We start from the raw sequence: 24,824 nt of genomic DNA, 5'->3' as shown, positions 1-24,824 counted from the left end.
AATTGAAATGTATAATAATTAAATATAACATGGAAAGTGAGGTCAATATTATATCTATCTGCAGTTTTATACTGATTTTGATTCTGATTCTAATTTCAGAATAGCATACTAGAATACTGTTCTTATTATTTCTACCATATGCTGAAATGTCGACAGAGATAGTAAGAGTTGAATGCCATTTTGAGATCAGCCCTTATGAAACTTCCCCATGTGACAAACAGTGTCATGTTATGCGTCTTCAGATGAAATGGTGGGTGGTTTCTTGGTTGGTTGTTTGCACACCGTTGAATAAATTGTATGATCTGTTTCGACAGGGACTGCTGGTTTTCGGTGTTGTCCTACTGTGCAGTAGGTTGTGTCGGGTCGATTGTCTCCCATTTGCTCCTGTGTCTGATCTTGAAACTTATGAATTAAATATAAAAAATGTCACCTTAATAATCATGCTTAGCTGAAAAATTACTAAAATAAAGACAGACAATTTAAACAAACATTCACTAACCTACAGTTTACAAAACAAGCATTTAATAGAAGCATTTTGACCGATAACATCTAAATTTTTCAATTGGCCCAAGTGAAATTCTTGTTGCAATAGTCTGTTAACATTGGCTCAATGAGAAATAATACGTCAGACTAATTAAAAAATTTTGATGTTATCGGTCACTTGAAATTTTTGACTTGGGGATGTAATTTTTTTTTACAGTGTAAGCAGCAATAATAGTTCTTATTTATAACCGAAATGTGTCTAAACACTTTCTGCTTTGCAAAGTCAAACATTGCCTTCAGGTAAATAATGTTTTAATGGGTTAAATAATGTGGTTATGCATCTTGTTTAGATTATATACTGCATAGTAATACGTTTTCTAGACAAATTTGACATCAAAAATAACAAGGAAATATGAAACCAATTATTCATGTTGATAACATGAATAGAAAACATAACTTGAATAAAAATAACAGCATGACAACATATCCATAAAGTCTGCAAACAAAATGATGAATAGTAATGTGAATCTTACCTCAACTTGAGGATAGACTGTATTATCAGCCTCTTGTGCACCTATGAGGTTTAGAATGTATAATAATATATCAACATCAAAATATAAAAGGGAATGTATTTTTTTTCTCAAACTGTCAAACTGCTCTAATCAGTCTGTCTTCTAATTTGTGGACCTTCTGCATCGGACTGGATAGAAAAGGGTTTTTTTTTTACAGGAAAGGTTTCTTACACCGAGTACACTGTGTAAACAACAGGTGTAGTGTAAATCATTTAAGTTATAAATACAGATAATTATTGCATTAGTCTTTATAGTAACCCTTTGTATTGCATTTAATATTTTGCTCAATATTATGAATATTCTTGAATTTGTTGTTTTCCTTTCCTTCTTTTTTGGCACCAAAGAATAAATACATTTCTGTATGTGCAAAACATTGTCATATTTAAACCTGAAAAGATTGCATTGTCTTGAGGTGAATATGAATTTAACTGGGAAAAAACAGAATAGTTTAAGATGAACAGATTTTTTTTCTAAGTTGGTCGCTAACTTATGATATTTAAACGATGATATGAGAGTCTTTACTGAATTAAAGGTAGGAGAAAACAGTATTCTGCATTATTAAAATTGACCAAAAGAGAAAAAAAATGGTGTAAACCTATTTTTAGCTTAATTTTCAATTACTTATTTTAGTACAAAAGTACTTGATCAAATTGATGAACAGAGATGTTTTCCATTGAAAATATGTATACGAGGGTATATGGGCATACCTTTTTTACACTTCCAGTAGCAAAAGACTTTAATTGCAATTGCCAAAATACACACTGCCACTACCACTGCCACTGGCACCACAATATATTGCCAAGACTGGAGCAGTGGCTTAGTCTCCTCATTCTCTGGAAAAAGATAAACATATAATTAAGAACTGTAGTTGTCAGTTAAGCAGTTATGATACTAAATATGATTACTAAATGTTGTGTGTGTGTGTGTGTGTGTGTGTGTGTGTGTGTGTGTGTGTGTGTGTGTGTGTGTGTGTGTGTGTGTGTGTGTGTGTGTGTGTGTGTGTGTGTGTGTGTGTGTGTGTGTGTGTGTGTGTTTGACCGGTTACCTTTGACACAGAGCTGTGTAATATTTATTCTGTCTTTTTTCCAGTTAACTGGGTTGCTATGGTTACAGATGATGGATTCCTCACTGCAGTGCAGGATTAGAGTGTTGATTTGTGATGTCACTTCCTGTGGAGAGCATCTGTTGTTCTGATAGCTAGAGTTTATCATGAGGTCATGAGCTCTGCATGTGAAGTTCACAGTACAGGAGTCACTGCTGAACCAGTGTGAGTTTACAGTCAGAACAGGAGCATCAACAGCGTCTGAAACACATTTAGTTTTTAACAACATAATACTTCACTCTATTGTAAGCAGTCAAATTCCTATAGCTGTTTACAGAATATACTGACTGAAATGTTGGCAGATAAATTATGAATAAAAAAAACATTTTTTTTATTTAATATTTCATTTTTACATTTAATTTCACTACTTGTATTGTACAACAGTCCAAAGAATAAAAAGCTGAACATAAATGAGTCTTATGATCTGAAAACGTGAAGCAAAATCACACTCACCCATAACAGATACTCTGTATGCATCAATATCTTCGTTGCTTAACCCACTTGTTCTTGCTGTATTGAGTCCAGTGTCTGTCTTCTGCATGTTCTTCAGTGTGAGAGAGAAGGTTTTATCATTGAAATCCACTCTGTCCTTGTAGGAAGGGTGAAGTCTTACTTTTTTAGATTCAGCTGTATATTTAACTATATTATCTGATTTATCATTTATCCAGGATAAATCATCAAACTCTGGTAGTTTCTGTGTCTGTATATCCAGTTGAACAGAATCTCCCGTCTTCACAAACACAGAGATCTCAGCACTGAACCCTGAGGAGAGAGAGAGAGAGAAAGAGTTTCTGTACAGCTGGTGAATTCACTAGACCCATTGTACACATTTTTCTGAAATGAGCATGCTCAAATAAATCAAATGTTTTACATTTAAAAACACTGCTTTCAAAACTTTTTCTTTTTAAATAGAGAATAGCATATTAAAAATGTAATACAGGTATAATGCACATATCTGGAGCTATTTGTCACTGCTTACCCAAATAATCAAAATAGGGAGGAGGTGACATAATTATGAAAATGAAATATTATATGTGTATTACAACACTCAAAACGTTATTTTTTATGCTGTTCACTTTATTTTAATAAATAATGTTGATTGAACAGCATTGTAACAGATTTCTCATTCAAACATGATTGCATAATGTTAAACTGACCTGAAACTATTGCTCTTTGTCTTACTGTAACTCAGTGTTTTCATTTTGAAATATCTTGATCAAAAAGGGCACTCAAAAAGAAATTTATTCAATTTACATGAATTAATCAAAAAAAAAAAAATTAAATGTTCGTTCAGTTTACTTAATCCATTTGAGTTGAGATGACATAAATGGTTTTATTTGAGTTAAAGTAGTGGTATGTCCAAGACATATGTTGGTGTATTATATCATGTGTATTGTGCTTGATTATATTTTTATATATTGTGCTATTTTGGTTTGTTTTCGGCACATTCTCTTTTCAACCATAATGCAGGAGCTCAGATTGTTATCAGCTGCGGTAGATTAGCTTCTGCCTGAGATGACTGAGATGACTGATGGTGAAGGGGAGGAGCACAGATATATAAGCAGCATTGGATCTATGATGTTGGAGAGAGACTCCTTTTACTATAATGGGTTCATTCTCCTGCCTTCCAGAATCATTTTTTGAATCAATATTTGAGTTATCTTTGGAGTAGGTAAGTGGTCTCAAGATAATGTGATGAAATGTTTCTTGACAGAAAGTCAACCATGTCCTTTATTGTTTTCCTTCCTTTAAGTTCACACTTACATCAATTAAACAGTGTAAAGATTATGTGTATTTGGCGTGCTGTCCGGGGGGAGGGCTCCGAGCTCGGAATTTTTGCCCGAACCCAGAGTACTCTCCTGTTGTTGTAAGAGTATTTAGGACTAGAAGTGAGGAGATGGGGTGGTGGAGGGATGCTGTTAAACTGTCAACGAACGGAGGAAAGTTTGCTGTATATAGGCCTGTACCTCTTGGCTCGTTGATTGGGTTGATTAACAGAGTGTGGTCCACTCGTGTCTAATTAGGTTTGATTATCTGAACGTGCTCCTCCCGAACTTTGTTAATAAAACAATTTATATTCGAAGTAGCTCTTTTTATTCTGTGTTTTTGTTTGGGAATATTTTGTTTGTAGTTTTTCCTGTTTATTATGAGTAGACGGAGAGAGATGGAGGACACCCTTACGGTACAAAAATATATGTGAATATACTGCAAAATATAATGCGATATATTACATAATACATTTCCATATATGGGAAACTACTGCTTATATTTTTCAATGTACTGCAATATTGACCATGTATGTATGGCAATATATTAATAGGCTACATAAAATATTTATAAATGAAGACAAAAATAGCATTAGGCCGACATGTAATATTCACAAGGTTGTATCCTTTATTGTATACTTTCAAAATTATATGGGGACATGTATGTGCAATATTGTGTGTGTATATACACTCAAAAAAATTATCTGTTGAACGAACTTAATTAAATTAAGGAAAGGTTTTCCACGAAATTGAATTACATTTTTCCAACAAAATCGAATTAGTTTGAAATAATTTGTTGTAATCTTGATGTATGAATTTAAATTAATTTAGTCATTCCTGCTAGATAAAGTTTTGTCAGGTTAACTACATTTAGTTTTTGTCCTGCCTTAAATCACCAACATTATAATTTAAGTTAATTTGACTCTATTGTCATTTCTAATGATAAAAACTGCTAAACACTGCTAAAGTTCAATTGAATTAAAACCATTTTATATATAGTAATATCATTTAACTTGTGCAGATCTACAAGTGAGGTTTACACATAATGAAAGTGTCCACTGCCTGGGCACGAGATTTAATGCACACATTATGAAATACTGAGCCCACAACCTAAACACAGTTGCCACTCTTCTGCATAATGGTAACCACAAAATTCTAAAACATTACAGAAAGTCCTCTAAGTTTCTAACATAACTGAACATTAAACACTAACATTAACTAACAACATCTTTCCATTTACTGAAAAACACATAAAATAACACCTTTTCCCTAAATTGACCCTCTTAATGCAGTCCCTTGCAAAGCATGCTGGGAACTACAGATCCACTGCCCAGTTAGATGTCAACAACGATGATTCATGTAGTTTTCACACAAATGAATTAGGTTGATTGAACACAATTAAATTAAGTTGTGACAATATTAAACAATCGTGTTAAATCCGTGTATCATTCGTTCAGTCGTTTTTTAATTTAATATTGAAAGCAGAAAAATGAGAAAACAGTTCCTTTTTCGATTTTTCCTTTTTTCCAAAAAACAAGAATTCAGTTTGATTTTTCATTTTTCGTTCTGAGGTAGAAAAAAATTTATAAACAGCTGGAATATTCGATTTCTAATGAAACGCCCCTTTCCTCTGATTTGTCAGCCGAAGATCAAACTGTCCCGTCATCAGGGCTGCGTTCAGCCCCGACAAAACGTTGCACAACGTTTTTTAAACAGAAACGGTGATGCGTTGAACACACGTACTGTTCTGATGACGCAAGAGTTGCAACTATGGCAGCTGAGAAGGCCATTCTTTGTGTTCTTTGTGAAGAATTTTCTGAGCCTGATTAAGTCGGTATAAATATGTGTTTAATACTACAAAATATGCCCGATGTTACAGTTACTGCACTTGCCGCCAAGAACAAAAGAGAACATCCCAATCGAGTGAAGGGATTTGTGGAAACTGAAATGGAAGCACACATCTTACCTAATTCAGACTAAAACACATCTATTTAGCCTCACATACTGACTTTATTTGTAGGTCATACTGTTTTAATACCCTGTATTTTCTTTCTCATTTTTAGGAAAAGCACTTAATTACCATTGTTTATTTCTATACCAATACACAATGAAGCTAAAAATATAAACAACTACATCCAGAGCCGCCTTAACCTAATGTTAGGCCCCGGGGCTGAGAGGTTTTGTAGGCCCCCCATCCCCTCGATTTATAGAGTCTCATTTAAAAAAAGTTTAATATCTCTAGGTAATCTACATCACAGAATGCATTAATTTCTTTCGAGACCTACAACAGTGAGTTTTTTTTATATTGTTTTCAATTTTAATATTGTTATTAACATATCACTGAGCACATAAACACAAGACACTTAAACCACACTCAGCAACTAATCTTCAACTTTACGCAAATGAGAAGCGATTTTCGCGAGCGACAACCAATAGGAAAGAAGCCTTTCAGTGGAGCTCAGCTCCCGTCACCGTCTCGAGTGCAGTGCAGGCAAGACAGAAGAGTTCGAGGGCGATTTCACTGTTTTATATGATTTACTGTAACTAACCACAAACATGGATATAATAAAATGATGCATGGAAAAGAAACTGTCCACAGTATCAGTGAGTTTATGCTGGATTTAGTGCGTAAATCATTTTGTTTACAAATTAGACGCTTTGCAGTTGTTATATACATGGTAAAGATTTTATTTTGGATGTGTTCATTGTGATTATATTGGCTGGGTTTATAAAATTGAAAGGATCATTGCTTGGTACATTTGGAAACAAAGCTTGTCTATTTCTAAATGTAATCGCGTGCATCGCTGATGATACTGTCCGTGTGTTGAAAAAAACTTAGATTAAACACTCGCAACAGACACACCTCAAAGCGGAGACGTTACAGCGTTGCCAGCGGCACTGAGCGGACTTTTGCCGCTGTAGTGGACACGCACCATTCGCGCCGCGGGACCTCTAGACGCGCGTAAACGCGTCTTTGCATTGACTTAACATTGAAATCACTCGCGCCAGACGCTCTATTCGCGTTTGGTGAACGCACCATAACAATAACATTAGAGCGACAGCACTACCAACGTCCACAAGCGACTAGCGACATACAGCGACAAAATCTGACAAGTTAAAACAATATGACCTTTTCAGCTCATCATGAACCTGAACATGGGAGGCCCCTGAACTTGGGAGGCCCCTGGGCTTCAGCCCAGGTAAGCCCGTGCGTTAATGCGGCCTTGACTACATCATTATGTTGATATCCTATATTTTTTGCAATAAAACTTTCAACAAACATGTCTTCTAATATCCTCAGTTGTTGCGTATACCGAGCTGCATCAAACACATTTGTAAATTACTTTCCTTGAACCCATTGTGCGAGTTCACTTTAATACCGCGTGCTTTATATACATGTTGCTGCTGATTGGACTGCAGTTCTGACACACCCACCAAACAAGAGAAAACGTATCTCAAATCCCGTTGTACACCGGTGCACGCCGTTTCCAGGAAACATGACGTTCAACCCGGAAACCGTAGCAAAACGTTGCGCACCGTTTTGAACTTGAACATGCCCCAGTTCTTCCTCAGTTCTGCACTGCAGAATAAGAGTCCTCCGTTGTGTGGATTCTTAACCAACGCGTTTATTGCAACTACATTTCATCTTTTTTCCATCAACCAGACTAACACCGACACAACCCGTTCTGGGGAATAGACTAGACAGGGATTTCTTCTTTGTAGGAGTTCAGTGCTAGGGGTTTGCTATTTTCCTATTTTCCGAACTGTAAAGTGACTTTTTTTTATTTTATTTTTTTTATTTTTTTTATCATGAACCACGCTGTGTTTTATTCCTTTATAATGCATTTTACTTCAAATAATCTAAATGTTGACTTTGAAAAGTAGGCACGTCAGAAGGCTATTCACTCTATTTTGGTTCATTTTTGTTGTGCACCAAAAAGATGTTCAAGGAGACTGAGACGCGCTAAAGCAGCGCATCATGTTGTTTTCTTTATTTTTCAAAGGCATGACATTTTGTAGTCATTTTGAATGTACACAAATAAAAATATAAATGTTACTGTTTCGAATGACAGAGTATTAAACGACAGAATATTAAGTTATTTCCCCTGCTGAGCACAAATCCAAGTGATGGCGCCCGCGCATCGCTCGCTCACACAGCATCTCTAGGCTATTATCAGTTCACTTCTGGCATTGCTAACTTGACATCGCAGCCTGTTCATTATTAAAATAAAACACAGTCAACCAAACATATAAAAAGTTATTCTACTTAATTTAATTGGTCTGTTGTAAAGGCTGTGCCGCACAACTTGCTGTTATTCCAAACTCAATTCCCTTGCTGTGAAGATGCTGATTTAGCCTATACGTATAGCACACGTACGTCGGGCCGACGTTGGCCTAACATCGAGCGTCGGCCTCCCTCCCTATAACATCGCAAAGGCGTCGGCCAGGCGTAGGCAGATCTCTTGTCAGACAGTGCTCTATTTCCCAGCTCCGTTACGTCGGCTTTTGGTCGGCCCACTATACGGGAGGCCGATGTCGCGTTGTGCGCGTGAACTTTCAAGTCGCTTTCAAACACTGGAGCGGCCGCGGCGCAGAGTTGCCATGGAAACGCCGCGGGACCACTGCGACTGGTAAGCAAGAAAACTCCCTCTCTCGCTGTTGTTTTCACTGCTTTCAGGTGATATTAGTCTCTAAAATCACACGGATAATACACACAACTGTTCTTGACACTTCTCTTACTTGTAATTGATACGCTTATGTTGAATATTTACTTTTATAGACATGGCTTTGTGTCTTCGGAAAAAGTCCGTTAGCATCTCAACCGTTTTCAGAAGAGGTAAGTTAAGCTAACGTTAAAGTTAACTCGGTTGAGCTTTTGTTTATGAAAGTTTGGGCTTTTAATCACCTCTTTTGTGTATATGAGAGGTTTTGTAAAGGTTTTACTTGGAAGTGAGCTAATTTATTTTACACAAACGTAAACATAAACGTATGTAATCGGTGACGTCACTTACATGGAGTGATAAAATTGGTTAAAACTATGTTAGCTCAGTGGTAAACAAAATTTGATAAAAAAAAAATATTCTGTGATTTCAGCAGCAACAAAATAACCCATAATAGAGGGAAAGCTCCACGACTTCAACATTTCTGAAGAAAGCTGCTGCCAGAGAAGTAGGAAATACAGGTAGGAAATCCAAAACTAAAGAATTGTAGTGTGTCGTCATTGGCTGATTACATGACTGCTTTGATGGCATGCACCTGTGAAGGGAGGACCTACTGTCCCCGAGAGACAGCCAAAACGTTCTCAACAGGTCACCACACTCAGCGTCCCCCGGTTGCACCACACCTCTTTTTTAAAGTCCCTTTGTCCTCCCTTCACAGGTGCATGCCATCAAAGCAGTCATGTAATCAGCCAATGACGACACACTACACTATTCCCCCACTAATCCAGAAGAACTCGTCCTCGAGTCAAGATGATAATCCTTAGTCCAAACCGGCAACTTCCTCTGTCGTGGAGGTCGACCCCTCTCTGCAGAAGTTGTAATGTTCTGCGCAGAGCCTCCTCCATCATATACAGGCTTAACTGTAGATCCCGGGCTATACTCCAACCTTGACCACGCTGAAGACACTGGCGAGCCCTGTTGAAGATTTCCTTCCCTTGTTCCCACCGGGCAAGATTGTCCCTCTGCAGATGGCGGTCTATCGGCCATGACCGGGGGCAATTGTTGAAGGGTCGACGGGTCAACCAATTGCTGCGGTAATTGTGCCGACTCATCATTCCCCTCCAGCCTCTCTGAAACAGATTGAGAAACATATGGTTTTAACCGATTGTAATGAACAACCGTAGTAGCCCCTCCCTCAACTGACTGTAACTGATACAGCACATCAGACAACCGCTCGATTACTTTAAAGGGGCCCTTATAACATCTCTGCAATTTAAAGCAAACCCCTTTCTTCCGAGCCTTATTTCGAACCCAGACTAATTCTCCCACTGAATAATACTGTACTTGAGCCCGAAAATCAAAATACTTTTTCTGCTGGGAAGAAGCCTGTAACTGATGTTGCTGTACTGCCCCAACAACAGTGGACAAAATCCCTGCCATACGTTGCACATATTCACTTGGAGACTCAAAAGCCTCTTCCAAGTTCACATTCAACATTATATCCACCGGTAATACCATTTCCCGCCCAAACACCACTTTATGAGGGGTAAAGCCAGTAGTGGCATGGACGCCACTACGATACGCCATCATTACATAAGGTAATAAAGAATCCCAATTCTGTTGATTCTTATCCACGAAAATTGATAGCATAGAAAGCAAAGTCCTGTTAAAACGCTCAATAAGCCCATCTGACTGAGGGTGATAGGGGGACGTACGCGTTTTATTGATCTCCAATAATCTGCAAAGTTCCTGAAAAAGAGTAGACTCAAAATTTCTGCCTTGATCAGAATGAAGGCTGCGAGGGACACCATAGCGGCAAACCCACTCCTCAACTAACACCTTAGCAACTGATCGTGCTTCCTGATTTGGTAAAGCAAAAGCTTCTGTCCACTTAGAAAAATAGTCTCCCACCACCAAAACATACCGATTTTTATCAACAGTTTCAGGAAGTGGGCCCAAAATATCCAGAGCCACACGCTCATAAGGGCGAGACATGACAGAAGGACACATCGGGGCCTGTGGAGTTTGAACTGGAAGCTTCCGTGAACCGCACTCAGAGCACTCACTACACCACCTCCTCACATCGGCAAACCACCCCGGCCAATAGAACCGATCTTTAACTTTTCCTTGTAGTTTTTGCACCCCCAGATGGCCACCTGTAACCACATTATGCAACATGGCTAACACTTTTGGAACCAAACACTTTGGAAGCACCACCTGTATTTTATTTGCTGCATCAGAATTTTGTGGAGGGACTCGCACCAATAACTGGTCCTGTATCTGAAGCTGATCCCACACCCTTCCAAACTTCTGCAGCTCAGGGTAGTTTCTTACCTCCCCACACTCCTTTACTGGCTTAGTTAGCAGCTGCAATAATTGCCCCAACTCATTATCCTCCCTCTGCAACCTAACCATATCGTCTTCCAGTCTTTCTCCAGGTAATAGCCCTACATTCGTTTTAGCCACTTGCACCACTCTCACAGGACAACTTTCCTCAATCGCCACACCCCCAATCTGGTCTGACACATGACCCGGAATTACACTCAGGCCCGGCAATCTCGATAAAGCGTCTGCATTGGCATGTTGTTTCCCTGGCCTATGAACAATCCTATACTGAAAACTTGCTAACTGTTCTAACCAACGGGCCAACTGTCCTTCAATTCCTTGAAAATTATGTAACCACCGCAAGGAATTGTGATCTGTACGCAGCACAAACTCTGCCCCTAAAAGGTAATGCTTAAAATGTTTCATAAACGTCACCATACTCAACAATTCCTTTTTGGTGGTGGCATACTTGCGTTCTTGTTTTGTCAGGGCTCGACTTGCATAGGCCACTACGCGTTCCATCCCCCCCTCTACCTGGGACAGTACAGCACCTATCCCCACATCTGAAGCATCGGTATCCAAAAGAAATTGTTTCAAGGGATCGGGATAAGCCAAAACTGGGGCTGATATAAGACATGACTTGAGTGTAAAAAACGCTCTTTGACAATCTTCTCCCCAGTAAAATTTCTTCCCCTTTTCCGTCAATTGGTGTAAGGGCCTAGCAATCTCCGCAAAACTCCTCATAAAGCGACGGTAGTAAGAGGCCAGTCCCAGAAAACTACGAACCTCTGTCTGATTTCTAGGGACCGGCCACCCCCTCACCGCCTCAACCTTAGACGGATCAGCCTTAACACCCTCCGCTGAAATTACATGACCCAAATAGGATACCTGTTTTGCAAATAAATTGCATTTAGAGGGTTTCACCTTCAAATTGGCCTTATACAAGTTCCCAAAAACTTGTTCCAAGCGCCCCAGATGTTCCTGAAATGTTTTACCAAAAACAATTATATCATCAAGGTATACTAAGCACGTAGTCCACTGAAGGTCTGCCAGAACCAAATCCATCAACCTTTGGAAAGTGGAAGGGGAGTTACACAGGCCAAAGCTAAGAACATTAAATTCAAAAAGACCTTGTCGTGTAGTAAAAGCCGTTTTGGGTTTATCTTTCGAGTCCACCTCAACCTGCCAGTAACCACTGGCTAGGTCAAGGGTTGAAAACCAACACGCATTTGCCAAGCTATCCAACGCATCATCTATCCTTGGGAGCGGATAGGCATCTTTCTGTGTCACCTCATTTAGTTTCCTATAATTAATACAGAAACGCAGACTGCCATCTCTTTTTCTAACTGGTACCACTGGAGCTGCCCAAGGACTACACGACGGCTGAATAATGCCATTGTCTAACATTTGTTTTATGTGATCAGTCACTTCTTGTTGTAAATGAAGCGGAACCCGACGAGGGGCCATTTTAATAGGTTTAGCAACTCCTGTATCAATCTGATGGCGAATAAGATGCGTCCTACCCAAATCAGTATCCCCTATACTAAAAAGTTGGTTATAACGCTCTAACACTTGACGAATGGCCTGCATTTGTTCTACATTAAACCCTCTAGAGTCTAATCCAAAATAAGAAATCAAAGCATCCGCCGACCACAAGATCTTACCGTCACACCCTTCATCTACTTCCTCTGCACCTTCCCCCACCTCTACATTTGTAGCCAACACCCCAATTTTCATTCCATCACGTAAAGTATGAGCTTCCTTAGTTACATTAATGACACGAACTGGCATAACACCAGCGGTGACTACACCCACCACACGTGCCACTAAAACATCACAATAGCGAGACAGAGAAGAGCCGGGCTCCAGCATACCTACTATTTTTCCTGGTGGCGCTCCCTCCACTGACCCCAAAATTATCACTTCACTACGTGGTGGTATCCTGGTATCCCCATAAACTACAACTGGCATGGAAGGAGCTAAAAAGTCAGTTTGCAATTGTACAGAAATTTTTTTCCCCATCACATAGCAGCATAATTCTTTCAAATCCAGTTTTGCACCGAATTTGACTAGAAAATCACTGCCCAGTAACACTTCACCGGGACTAATATCTGCCACTACAAAATCAACCACTACTGTCAGAGAATCAAATTGACAAGTGGTTTTCCACTGGCCCATAACTTCCATTTGGTCTCCATTAGCAACCTTCAATCTACCCCTATACTCTGCTAAATCACCCCCTCCACCGGTTGCCTCCAGCCAAAACAGTTTAGGTACGATTGATACTTGTGCCCCTGTGTCCACCAATAAGCGGGTCTCCACCCCCCCAACTTTACCAAACACATAAACTCCACCTGTTTCTGGTTGGGACTGACATACTCCCCCAGACATAGACGCAACAGAGAGAGGGGCGGGCTCCTGGTCTACCGGGCCCGCCCCCTCCCGTTTCCCGACACATATGGGCAATCTTTCTTGAAATGGCGAGTGCACCCACATTCCCAACAAGCTTCAGTCTTATCTCTGTTTTGTGAGTCTATTCGTGCACTATCAGTTTTAAAAGTCCGTGCATCTCGTCTATTTGTAGCATAATCAGTCTGATGACTAAGCGGAGCAACCAAATTCCCTGTTACTTGATCTTGTAGTATTTTAACAGTACTCTGCAAAGTCTTTACTTCTTGACGGAGCCCTTCTACCACGCCCATTAAAGATTGAATTTGCCCATCTCTAGCTGGCCCAACATTATCATTTACCACACCACAAACTTTTGCATTTGGGAGAGCACTATTTCGTTCCAAACCAAAGCCATTTCGAACTGTTCTGCCCAATCAGACCACTCACGCCCTGTACACGTAAATGTTTCGGGCATAAAAATAGGACGAGGCGCAGCATTTCTCTCCCCCCAAAAAACACCTGCCACCGGCACGGCATTACTACCGCTGGCCGCCTCTTGCGGTTCTAACATTCTGACAAACCGTAGGCTAAAAAAAAGTCCAATGAAGTTTATAAGATCCGAGATCAGCGCTGATCTCACCGCTGCCACCAGTGTAATAAACCTCAGAACAGCCCTACGGTGGTCAAAGAACAGCCAGTCGGTTTAATCAAAGAGAATTTACACTTTATTTCAAATAGAGAGGCTAAAACTCATTCCACGGGTACAGATAAGATAGGGAGCCAGGGAAGAGAAACACGGGAAACTCCGCAAGTCACAACACTTCATATACACACAGTGAGTTTCACGCTCAATACGTCACACAGTGTTTGATACTCAACATAGCACCCCAGCCTGCACAGCACACAGTGATCACACGTAAGGCGTGTTTCCTCTGTTCTCAATTCCCCAACCTCCCTCTTTAACCCGCTGTCCGTTACACAATACACAGTCAAACAATTCATATAGGAATAGATTAAAAACACTTCCCTCCCGTGGGGCAGAGAAGACTCATCCGTAGGGGGTGAGTAGTGATCGCAGCAACCCGTCTTCTCACCGAAGACGTCACTCTACCGTCCAGGGGCGGAACTTAAAGTTCATTCATAAAATCCTTCCGTCGTATGCATCAAGGCATTCATAACGTCTCAGTAGCACGTGGGCATTCATTCATAGAATCTCGGTAGCACGTGGGCATTCATTCATAGAATCTCGGTAGCACGTGGGCATTCATTCATAGAATCTCGGTAGCGTGTGGGCGTCAGCCGAGCAATAGTCTGAGGTAGTCGGTGACACTAATTTCCCCCCTCTACAACTCAACTATCTCACCCCAAGGCAGCTAGCTAACTAGCTATCTTCATCTCCGGAGGACCTACTGTCCCCGAGAGACAGCCAAAACGTTCTCAACAGGTCACCACACTCAGCGTCCCCCGGTTGCACCACACCTCTTTTTTAATTTTTGATATCCTATATTTTTACAATAAAACTTACGACAAACATGTCTTCTAATGTCCTCAGTTGTTGCGTATACCGAGCTGCAACGAACACATTTGTACATTATTTTCCTTGAAGCCATTGTGCGAGTTCACTTTAATACCGCGTGCTTTAAATACATGTTGCTGCTGATTGGACTGCAGTTCTGACACACCCACCAAACAAGAGAAAACGCATCTCAAACCCCGTTGCACACCGGTGCACGCCGTTTCCAGGAAACATGACGTTCAACCCGGAAACCGTAGCAAAACGTTGCGCACCGTTTTGAACTTGAACATGCCCCTGATGACGGGACAGTTTGATCGTCGGCTGACAAATCAGAGGAAAGGGGCGTTTCATTCCCGCCCACGTGTAGAAATCGAATATTCCAGCTGTTTATACATTTTTTCTACCTCAGAACGAAAAACGAAAAATCTAAATGAATTCTTGTTTTTCGTTTTTTGGAAAAAAGGAAAAATCGAAAAAGGAACTGTTTTCTCATTTTTCTGCTTTCAATATTAAATTAAAAAACGACTGAACGAATGATACACGGATTGTGTTACTTTTGCTTATTTTAATTAATTCTTTTAACAAGAGGCCAAAATTCATTTTTTGACGAACGAAAAATATTCATGTTGACTCAATTAAAAAAAAAATTGGTAAACCAATTGATTACATTTAATGAAATTGAGCTGGAATCATTTCTATGAAGGGTTGTGTCGTATATGCCCATTTTAATTAATGAAATTGAACAAAGAGCTAAAATCATTTTTTTGAGTGTAGCCTACATTCACGGAATGAGTTCCAGACAGATCCAGCATGATTCCCAGCATGCTTTGCTTCTGACTGTTAAAGGAGAGAAAATGATAAAATGAAGTGTTATTTTGATGTGTTTTGCTCAATATTAATATAGGAAAGAGATCTAGTTTTTAATGTTCCATTATTTTGGATTTAAAAAGGTTTTCTGGTATGTCTGAGTTTTTGGGGTTACCATTGCGCTGAAGAGTAGAGTCTGTGGTTCGGTTGGCGATTGGCTAAAAAACACTATATGAGAAATAATAACCTTAATTAACAAAAATAGCGGTGCTCTTCTTAGCACAGTGATAGTCTTTCTGCTGAATGTATTGGTAGGCTACTTGCATGTATGTGTACTTGAGCTTTTGCTACCTAAAGCTAAAAATGTGGAACATTGATATTGTAAATAATTATAAAATACAAGAAGTACAATACATTATGTATATCTCTATATATGTGTTTTTATAATGCATGAGTAAATACATCAGCAATATATTACACATGCAGTAGCCTACGATATCTGTTTTACCCCACAAGCTATGATTTTTTTTAAAAATGTTTAATTTTTAAAATATAATTATATTCCTTATAAATAATATATGATCTCAAACTACAGACTTCACTATTCATCTATCATACATCACTGCGATATCCTGCAGAACAATATTCTCTTAAACACTTATTTACTAATATCTGAAAATTATAGCATTTACCATGTAATCCTCTTCTCTTCAAATGTGTCGCTGGTGTCAGCTTATCCATAGAGATTTGTATATCCCCGTTATCAACGTAGTGCATAGCAACAGTAAAAATGTATCTTGACTACTTTTAGTGGTTATTTTGGGAAAAACAGGTGGGGGGCGTTTTCCCCCACTCTACCCTACACTGTAAAAAAAAATCCTAATTTTACAGAAAATAACTGATTTTTTTACGATAATTTTCTTTCATTTTAAATTGTACTCAAAACACTGTAAAATTACAAAAAATATCTGTAAAATAAAAATTCAGCTGTTATTTTAGGTATTGTGACATTAATGACAAATTACAGTAATTCACACTTTTTATACAGAACATTTGTTGTATTTTTCATACAGTATTTTTTCTGTTTTCTTAAATTACATAGAAATGTATGTAAAATTACAAATATAATCTGTAATTTAACAGAAAGAAAACAGTTAAATGATAAAATGGTCAAATGACTGTCAGCTCCCCAAAAAACTGTAAAACATCCTAAATTAAATAAACTGAAAAACACTGTTATTTTACAGGTATTTCCTGAATAATCACGATCAAATACCTTCATTGTAAAAAAAATCGTAAAAAAAGGGTCAAATGACTGGCAGCTGCGGCTGCCAAACAAAAACCTTAAAATTAAAGTCAAATATGGTAATTTAAATAAACCGAAAAAGCACTGTTATTTCACAGGTATTTCCTGCATTATTATAATCAAATACCTTCATTGTAAAAAAATCGTAAAAAAAAGGGTCAAATGACTGGCAGCTGCGGCTGCCAAACAAAAACCCTAAAATTAAAGTAAAATATGCTAATTTAAATAAATTGTAAAAAACTTTAAAATAAATTTGATGTCACCATGATTGAGATTAGTGTCTGCTTTAGTTGGGCTCATGACTTCAATTTTTTACTTCTATGTTTCTTTGGCTGCCTTAACTGTGCATTTCATGCATATTTGTTATAGCAATAAATGCTGGAGAAAATTTCAGTTGATTTTGGTTATTCTTTGATGATGTCATCATATGATGGCTTGATTCTCTGATATGGCAGTCAAAAATATGAATATATTAGCTTAGATCACATGTAGATGGAATTTAGCTTTATACAAAGGCTATAATGTCATAATTTCTCACGTGCATATAATTTTTTTAAATCGTAATAATTCAGGAAATAGCTGTAAAATAAGTGTTTTTCTGTAAAACATTTAAGGAAAATTTCTGTAAAAGTTTTTTGCACTTCTAAAATAGGATATTTTACTTTATTTTTACGGTTTTTGTTTGACAGCCGCAGCTGACAGCTTTAAAATAAATTTGATTTCACCATGATTGAGATCAGTGTCTGCTTTAGTTGGGCTCATGACCCGTGAGTTTTTAACATTAGTTTTTTCTGGCTGCTTTAACTGTGTATCTAATACACATTTGTTATAGCAATAAATGCAGGAGAAATATCAGATGATCTTGATCATCATATTAGATTACATAATATGTAGATTGAATTTAGCTTTATACAAAGTCTATAATGTCATAATTTGTCACATGATCCTTGGCAACAATATTGTAATAATCTGAAATTTAAAAAGATATGTATTATATGGAAAAAGTTTTGAGCTGGTTAATTTTTTTTTTGTAGTAGTAGTAGTATAGACATCAAGAATCAACATATGAATCTCAACAATGGTGACAACCAACAAAGCCTTTTTGTGACTTAATAGTAGTTCAGATTTTTTTCCGTTGTCACCAATTGTTGCGATTCATACGCTGATTATTGATGTCTGAGTGAGTCTATATAATCCTGTCAAAACATTTTCTGTATAATGACATCATAAAATCTGAGTATCACATCACTGCAGGATCTTATATAGCAGTTTTATCATGCAAAAATTAACAACTAATATTTAATTACTTAATCAGATATTACACTTCAGGTGGTATCAATGAAGCAGGACACAACATGATGACTATTATCACTAAAAAGAGACCAACATCATCTGATCTGAGTTTCTCTTGGATTCCTACCATAACAAATATGCATCAAAAACACACAGTTAAAGCAGCCAGAGAAAATTTTAAATTAACCTGTTAAGCTGCAACGCCACTTTTGAAAAATCCCCAGAAATGACATACCCAAACTGAAACACATACAGTTCATGAACCCTTTGCACTAAAAGCACAAGTATGATCTCATTTGAAAGCTGACACCTGGTAGTTTATTGTAAATGTAGAATTAATTATTGTCATAATGAAAAAAAAATTTTTAAATAGCTTCAAAGTTTTGTAAAGTTATTAGAAATTTATTTTTATGAAACATCTTCATGAAAATAAAATTGAAGTGGGCCCTGGAGCAATCTAGAAATGCACTGCAGCTAAAGCCATATGTGTGACCATGTTATATTTAAAATCTGAAAATGATAAGTCTAAAACTCTGTATTTAGTTCAATGTTTTTCAAGATCATGTCATATGATTTTATTTTGATTAGACTCTAAAAATGCTACTGATGTTTAGTCATCATCTAAGTCATCTATTCAGTCTATTGTCTCTATTGTTTTGTGGTGCAAACGAGCCCCATTCAGTCTCAGTCTCCCCAGTACACATTCACACACCTCTCCAGCCTGGTTATGGATCTAAATATGCATATCTTTTGTCTGCATTATAGTTACTAACGACTGGCTATTCATAGGGTTTCAGTCCCTAATTTATTTGATCAAAGTTCTCACTTACATTTGAAACTGTATCAAATGCACTAAAACATTTCAGAAAAGCATTACTATTTAGAAAAAAACCCATAAAAGAATAACTTCTAGGTGACAGGTGCACCTGAGCAAGCTAGCATGTTAGCTTAGCACACCATCAATACACGACCATTTATGAGATTAAAACTATGTTTGTGCTTCAAACTTATTTCATAACTCAAGTCGAGTGTTTTAAATAATCTTCTGTGATCTAATTTGGCTTCAGATAAAAAAAAATCAGAAAGAAAATATATTATTTATAGTATGCACGATGATAAAGTCTATATCGATTAGCATTATAAATATAATCTATTATTATAAAAATACCTGGCATTGCTTGAAGAACACTCATATATCAAATATCATTTGCAATCAAGTTTATTGTCTTCAAAACGTCTATCTGCATATTACAGCGATCTCTGTGTTAGCTTTGTGTGTAGCTGCTATCAGTGACGTCCTTGAAGGTCACATGATTATGTCTCTTCTTCATGTTCCATATATGGAGTATTTTTGTGCATATAGCGCCCTCAGGCTATTGGTATGAATTGAAAACACAGCACATCTCAGTAAGAAGCGCTCATAATGATTACATCGACGCATTTGGGTATAAATTCAAGAAATATTATTCCTGTCTATAGAAATATGATGTAAATCTATGAGAATATATCAATATTTCTCCAAGTCTGCACATTTTTGAGCTAAAAGCCCTGAGGGACGTTGTTTTGTGAATCGCTGTCATGACAACAGCACGGAGTTTTTTTTTATGAATGGACCAGCTGACGGTCATAATTCATATTAAAGGGATCAACGCATTTTTTCATTTCAAAACTCCTGACACAAATTAAGACATAACTGTCACTATAAGTTTCTCAGAATACAATAGTTGTCAAATACTGAAACTTGAATCTTATATCTTTTTAATGATGTATAATTTGTCAAGGTAAAACATTTAATCTGATAGTAACTTTGAACTAAATAAATAAAAAAATGCTTCAGTGCCCCGACGCAAAACACTAAACGGTCAAGAGCCCAACTAAAGCAAACACTGATCTCCATCATGGTGACATCAAACTTTATTCTTTTCAATAAAACTTCAACTTCTAAACCTCTGTTAATTCTCAATAAGAATGTTAGTATGAAAGAAATAAAGTCTGGATTGTAATAAGTGAAGATGCTGAGATCCTGAGAGATCTGGTAGTGTTTAATGTTCTGTTGGGGTTTAAAGTGTTTCTGTGTGGTGCGTTTCGTGTGTCACCATTGTGTTGAAGAGTAGAGCCTGAGCTTCAGTCCAGGATGAGCAAAGAAACACAGATGTTATGCTGCATGTTGCTTTAATTTACAGACAGTAACTGTTTAGTTGCTGATGCAGTGACGTATAGTCACAACAAATCATGCATATAATTAACTGCATGTTTTTCAGTAAAAAATCAGAAAAAATGTGAATTAACTGTGTTTTAACTGTGTGTTTCTGTTAAAAAAGATTAATGAAGATTTCTGTAAAAGTATTTTCCACTTATTTAAATTAGGATATTTTACATAAATTTTACGGTTTTTGTATGGTAGCCATTGCTGACAGTCATTTGACAGTTTTTTATGGGATTTTTTTACAATGAAGGTGTTTGATCGTAATAATTCAGGAAATAGCTGTAAAAAAACACTGTTTTTCCGTAAAACATTTAAGGAAAATTTCTGTAAAAGTTTTTTGCACTTAATTTAAATTAGGATATTTTACTTTATTTTTACGGTTTTTGTTTGGCAGCCGTAGCTGACAGTCAATGACTGTTTTTTTACGATTTTATTTTTTACAGTGTATTTGTCTGGTGTGTGTGACAAAGGCGATCGCAGCGAGAGCGCTAAACAGTGCGCGAGAGAGACCGAGGGTGTCAGAGATATTATATAGTTTGTTTATAAATAAATTACAAATTTCAGCATTAAAATAATCTATGTAGCCTAATTGGTATCATCTGCAACGTTTTAATTAGTTTACATGGTTATAAAAATAAAATCTAAAAATAACCTGAACGATCTGGGAAGGTTCTGTTTAGGTTATAAAAATAAAACCTAAAAATAACAGTGAACGGTTTGGGAACGTTGTATTTAAGTTATAAAATAAAACCCAAAAATAACCTGCAGGGAACGTTCCCAGAAAACTTTTTTTTTTTTTTTTTACGGTTTTGAACACGTGCAGCAAACACGCCTAGAATTTGGCTTAAATAAAATGTATAAAAATAAAAAATAAAACCCCAAAATATTATTTTATTATTTATTTTTGGTATACATTATTCAGTATTATATTGAGAGCATTTCTTGTTAAACGGTTTACTTTTGTGAGGAAGAAAATACTTAAAGTAGGCTACAGTAGGCCTACGTCTGTTGTGAAGTTGTGTGAAAGTTTTATCATTTTAATTTGCACACACAAAGAGTGAATGTATATATTTATTATTATTATTTATTCATTTTTGGTACATTTCTTAAGAAGCACAATTCATTTTTAGACTTATTTGTTGACCGGTTGTAGTCTGTGCAATAAATATTAAAATAATAATAATATATAACATATATTATTATAATATTTATTCATATATTATTTTAATATTGGGGGCATCCAAGTTATTTGACATATTTGAACATTTTATTAAAAAGTAACACAATAGTTACTTGTAACTCAGTTACTATTTGTGAGAAGTAACTATAACTGATTACTTTTTAAGTAACATGCCCAACACTGTTCATAAATAAGTGTTTCCTGGGATTCTCTGGCATAGTGCGATTAATACAGCCACAATTTGTGATACACAAAATGTACTTTTCAATAACAAACAAATAATGTCAGAATGATATTTGCTGTTGTGCATAAATACCAGTAGCTAGAGAGTAGCTTGTACAATGAGGTTGTCATGTCAGCAGAAATAGTCATCAGTGTCTGTGTGTTGTGAGGTTCCTCAGCAGTGCCTGAATTACGATATACTGATTCATGACCTAGAGAGCTGGGTAGCTGAATGAGTCGCATCTATAGCCTTTCAAAAGATACTCCATTACATGTGTATATGCTCAGGCAGTCAACGCATCCAAGAGTTATAACTCATATACACATCTTTATAATCTTTTAGGCTAGAGTTGTATAAATCTGTGTACTTTCTAAGGGAGCATATTTACCAGGGTCCTATGTTTCCCAGATTTACTGTGGTACACAACGAACACATGAAAAGCGTCCTACTGTAAGTTACCAGGGTCCTGTTCCCCAGTTCAGTGGACTGTTATAACACATTAAGTAAACTTTTTTTAACTTTTTTTTTTTCAGGTTCCCACTCTCTTTGTGTAATGGAGACAAGCTAGTAAGAGCTGTGCGTGTAAACCTTTCTGATCAGAACTGCAAAACATTTAGTGACTAACAATCTCTCCCTTACACAACACTTTTCACACCTATGATTCATGATAAAAAAAAATACAAAATGATTAATAGAGGTCTAAAATAAGAACTAAAGTGTGGTAAGTTTCTTTCAGAATATTTTTTACAAATGAATAAAAAACACAGATTAAACAAATTAAGTGTAAATTTTATAATTTTATTTTAAAAAAATATAAAGAGGTAGCCTAGAGGATATGCTAATAAATATGGTGGTCTGAGCCTTGCCCTGTGCAATCATCACTGTCACAATAATCATTATTAATCAACAATTATATAACAAACATGTCTCTTTTTTACCTGTTTTGAAGGTCAGAAGAAAAAGAAATAATACAAGTAGATGATTTACTCCCATTGTAACAAACTAAAGAGATAAAATGAAACTCAAAAAGAATGCTGTGGCTTCCTATGTGTAAAAGCGGAAACGTGTAGAACGAAAGAAAGTTCCTCTTCCGTCTCAGAGTCAGGCGTGGTGCTGAGATGGAGGAAAGGGTATACTGTGTGCAGGCCATTGGGGCCGAGTTCTACAGGGGCCCAGAAAACCTAGTGATGCCCCCATGAGGAAAACATTGGTCCCCATGAGGAAAACCGCTTATAAGTAATTCTAAATGAAAGGAGCCGTATGTAAGATTGTGACCAAAACTGGTACTGCAATCACTTTCAGAGCGGTGTATTCCCTCCCCCTCCCCACTGACTCGAGGTTGCCAGATAGGCTGCAGGATCCACCAGGAACATAGGCTGCTATGTAGCTGTGGTAACTAGAGCAGAGCTGGCAACCCGGATGCTGAAACACTACTGACTTCGTGATTAGTAGATAGGTGGAGGGTGGGGCATCAGGCCAAAACACAACATGACAACATCAACATGACGAAAAATAATATTTTAATTAAATTCGGGCGGGTGGCGGGCGGTTGAACCAATCAAATGAAAAATATATGTATACACAAATCAACGGATGGCGGGCGGGTGCGGTTTTGAAAATTGGTCAAAAACGTTGGTGCGGCTGGATGGCGGACGGATGATGATTTTTGTGATGCGGTTGCGGATGAAATAATAGCCCATCCGCGCATCTCTAGTTTGTACATAATAAAAATCAAGTCAATGGAAAGTCCCCATATAACATGAAAACACAATGTGTGTGTTGTTCAAAGGGTTTTTAATAGTTTTTAACAAAAAACCTAGTTCTTTCATGTTGCACATCTCACCATTTCCATGCATCTCACTATTTCCATGCATCTTGATGCAAGTAGCAGGATGTGCTGCTAAACATGTAAAAATGTATCAGAAAGTATATTTGGCTGAATTCATAAGTGGTTTATTGCAACGCTGTATAACATGAGAAAGGAAGGAAGTGTAACTTGTTATAGGCCTAGTGTGTAATTGTAATTTCAAATTGGGAGATCTATTGATCTATAGATCTACCGAGCTAATTGGAACACTGTGGATTCGTCTCTCGCACACTTCTATATAAAATTCAACATCATCTAGATAAATCAAATACTTATGTTAGAATTATCTTTATGGATTTCTCGTCTGCTTTTAATACCTCATCTTCTTTTAAAGCGACTTTATGATTTAGGTGTTAGTAGCTGGATGATTTCATGGATTAAGGAATTTTTTTAAAGATTGACCCCAGTGTGTCTGTGTCAATAATATCATGTCTGACTTGGTTTTAAATACTGGTGTAGTGCAGGGATGTGTGCTGTCTCCAATACTGTTCTCTGTATAATGAATTACAGTGCTGATATGGCATTGGTTTCAGTGAACTCTTACTTTGAGTATATCGATATTCGTTGGTTTGATAGTAGTTTGGTTTGATAGTAGAGAGTGTTTTTTTATCTTAATATTGAAAAGAGCTATGCTCGAGGAACCAAACGAGGCCTTGCATAAACCAGTCGTCATAAAGGCACAAACTGTACAGCAGGGTTGACGATAAAGGTAGCATCAAAAGTAATGTAGACAGGAAGGCATGACAGCAACTTGGTCGTCTTAACAAATTGGGGAGTTTTGACATTAGCTCACACACTCCAGCTATGGTTTATAGGTCCTTACATATATTGTTTCATGGTATAATCACACAGTCAAACAGTTAAACAGAAGAACAAATTTTCACAAAGAGTCAATCAAGCAAATAAGATCACTGCAAATAAGAAAAGCGTATAAAACATTTTTTGTCCCAATGGCAGTGATTCTTTTAAATCACATTTTTAGTAATACAAGACAATGGTTGGCATTATAGCGCTTTATAATACATTTTTTGGTTTTCTTCTTATTATTATTATTATGGGATGTTTTGGGAATATGTTTGGAATGATGTGGATAATGTAATCCTGTTTAATTATGTGTTTGTGTTGT

At 37.2% G+C, this 24,824-nt stretch overlaps 1 protein-coding gene and 1 long non-coding RNA gene across 2 annotated transcripts in view; one reads left to right on the top strand and one right to left on the bottom strand.

Annotated features, from left to right (window-relative positions):
* Positions 1-1,895: 1,895 nt before the first annotated feature.
* On the bottom strand, positions 1,896-22,901 carry LOC309501172 (CD48 antigen-like). The gene is made up of 3 exons (XM_082173238.1): positions 22,770-22,901; positions 2,611-2,919; positions 1,896-2,358 (listed from the first exon to the last, which is right to left on the bottom strand). Exons 1-3 carry the CDS (start codon positions 22,822-22,824, stop codon positions 1,931-1,933), a joined length of 792 nt encoding a protein of 263 aa, XP_082029364.1. The 5' UTR covers positions 22,825-22,901; the 3' UTR covers positions 1,896-1,930.
* Positions 22,902-23,788: 887 nt separating this feature from the next.
* Positions 23,789-24,824, top strand: part of LOC309501231 — a 139,893-nt gene continuing 138,857 nt past the window's right edge. Inside the window, exon 1 of the long non-coding RNA XR_014206795.1 lies at positions 23,789-24,296. This is a non-coding gene — a long non-coding RNA (uncharacterized lncRNA). The remainder of the gene's footprint in view (positions 24,297-24,824) is intronic.

The sequence above is a fragment of the Leuciscus leuciscus genome, assembly GCF_965113295.1.
Source record: "Leuciscus leuciscus genome assembly, chromosome: 6".
NCBI classification, from domain to species: Eukaryota; Metazoa; Chordata; class Actinopteri; order Cypriniformes; family Leuciscidae; genus Leuciscus; species Leuciscus leuciscus.
Note: the sequence above shows the minus strand (reverse complement) of the source record. Positions and strands in the feature narration are given on the sequence as shown.

What these genes read in the sequence shown, in the direction of transcription:
- LOC309501172 (XM_082173238.1), bottom strand. Translation starts at nt 22,824, where the DNA reads ATGGGAGTAAATCATCTACTTGTATTATTTCTTTTTCTTCTGACCTTC. An exon ending in TCTTCTGACCTTCAAAACAG is followed by an intron (nt 2,920 to 22,769) that starts GTAAAAAAGAGA and finishes CTCTCTCCTCAG; the next exon opens with GGTTCAGTGCTGAGATCTCT. An exon ending in ATACAGAGTATCTGTTATGG is followed by an intron (nt 2,359 to 2,610) that starts GTGAGTGTGATT and finishes AATGTGTTTCAG; the next exon opens with ACGCTGTTGATGCTCCTGTT.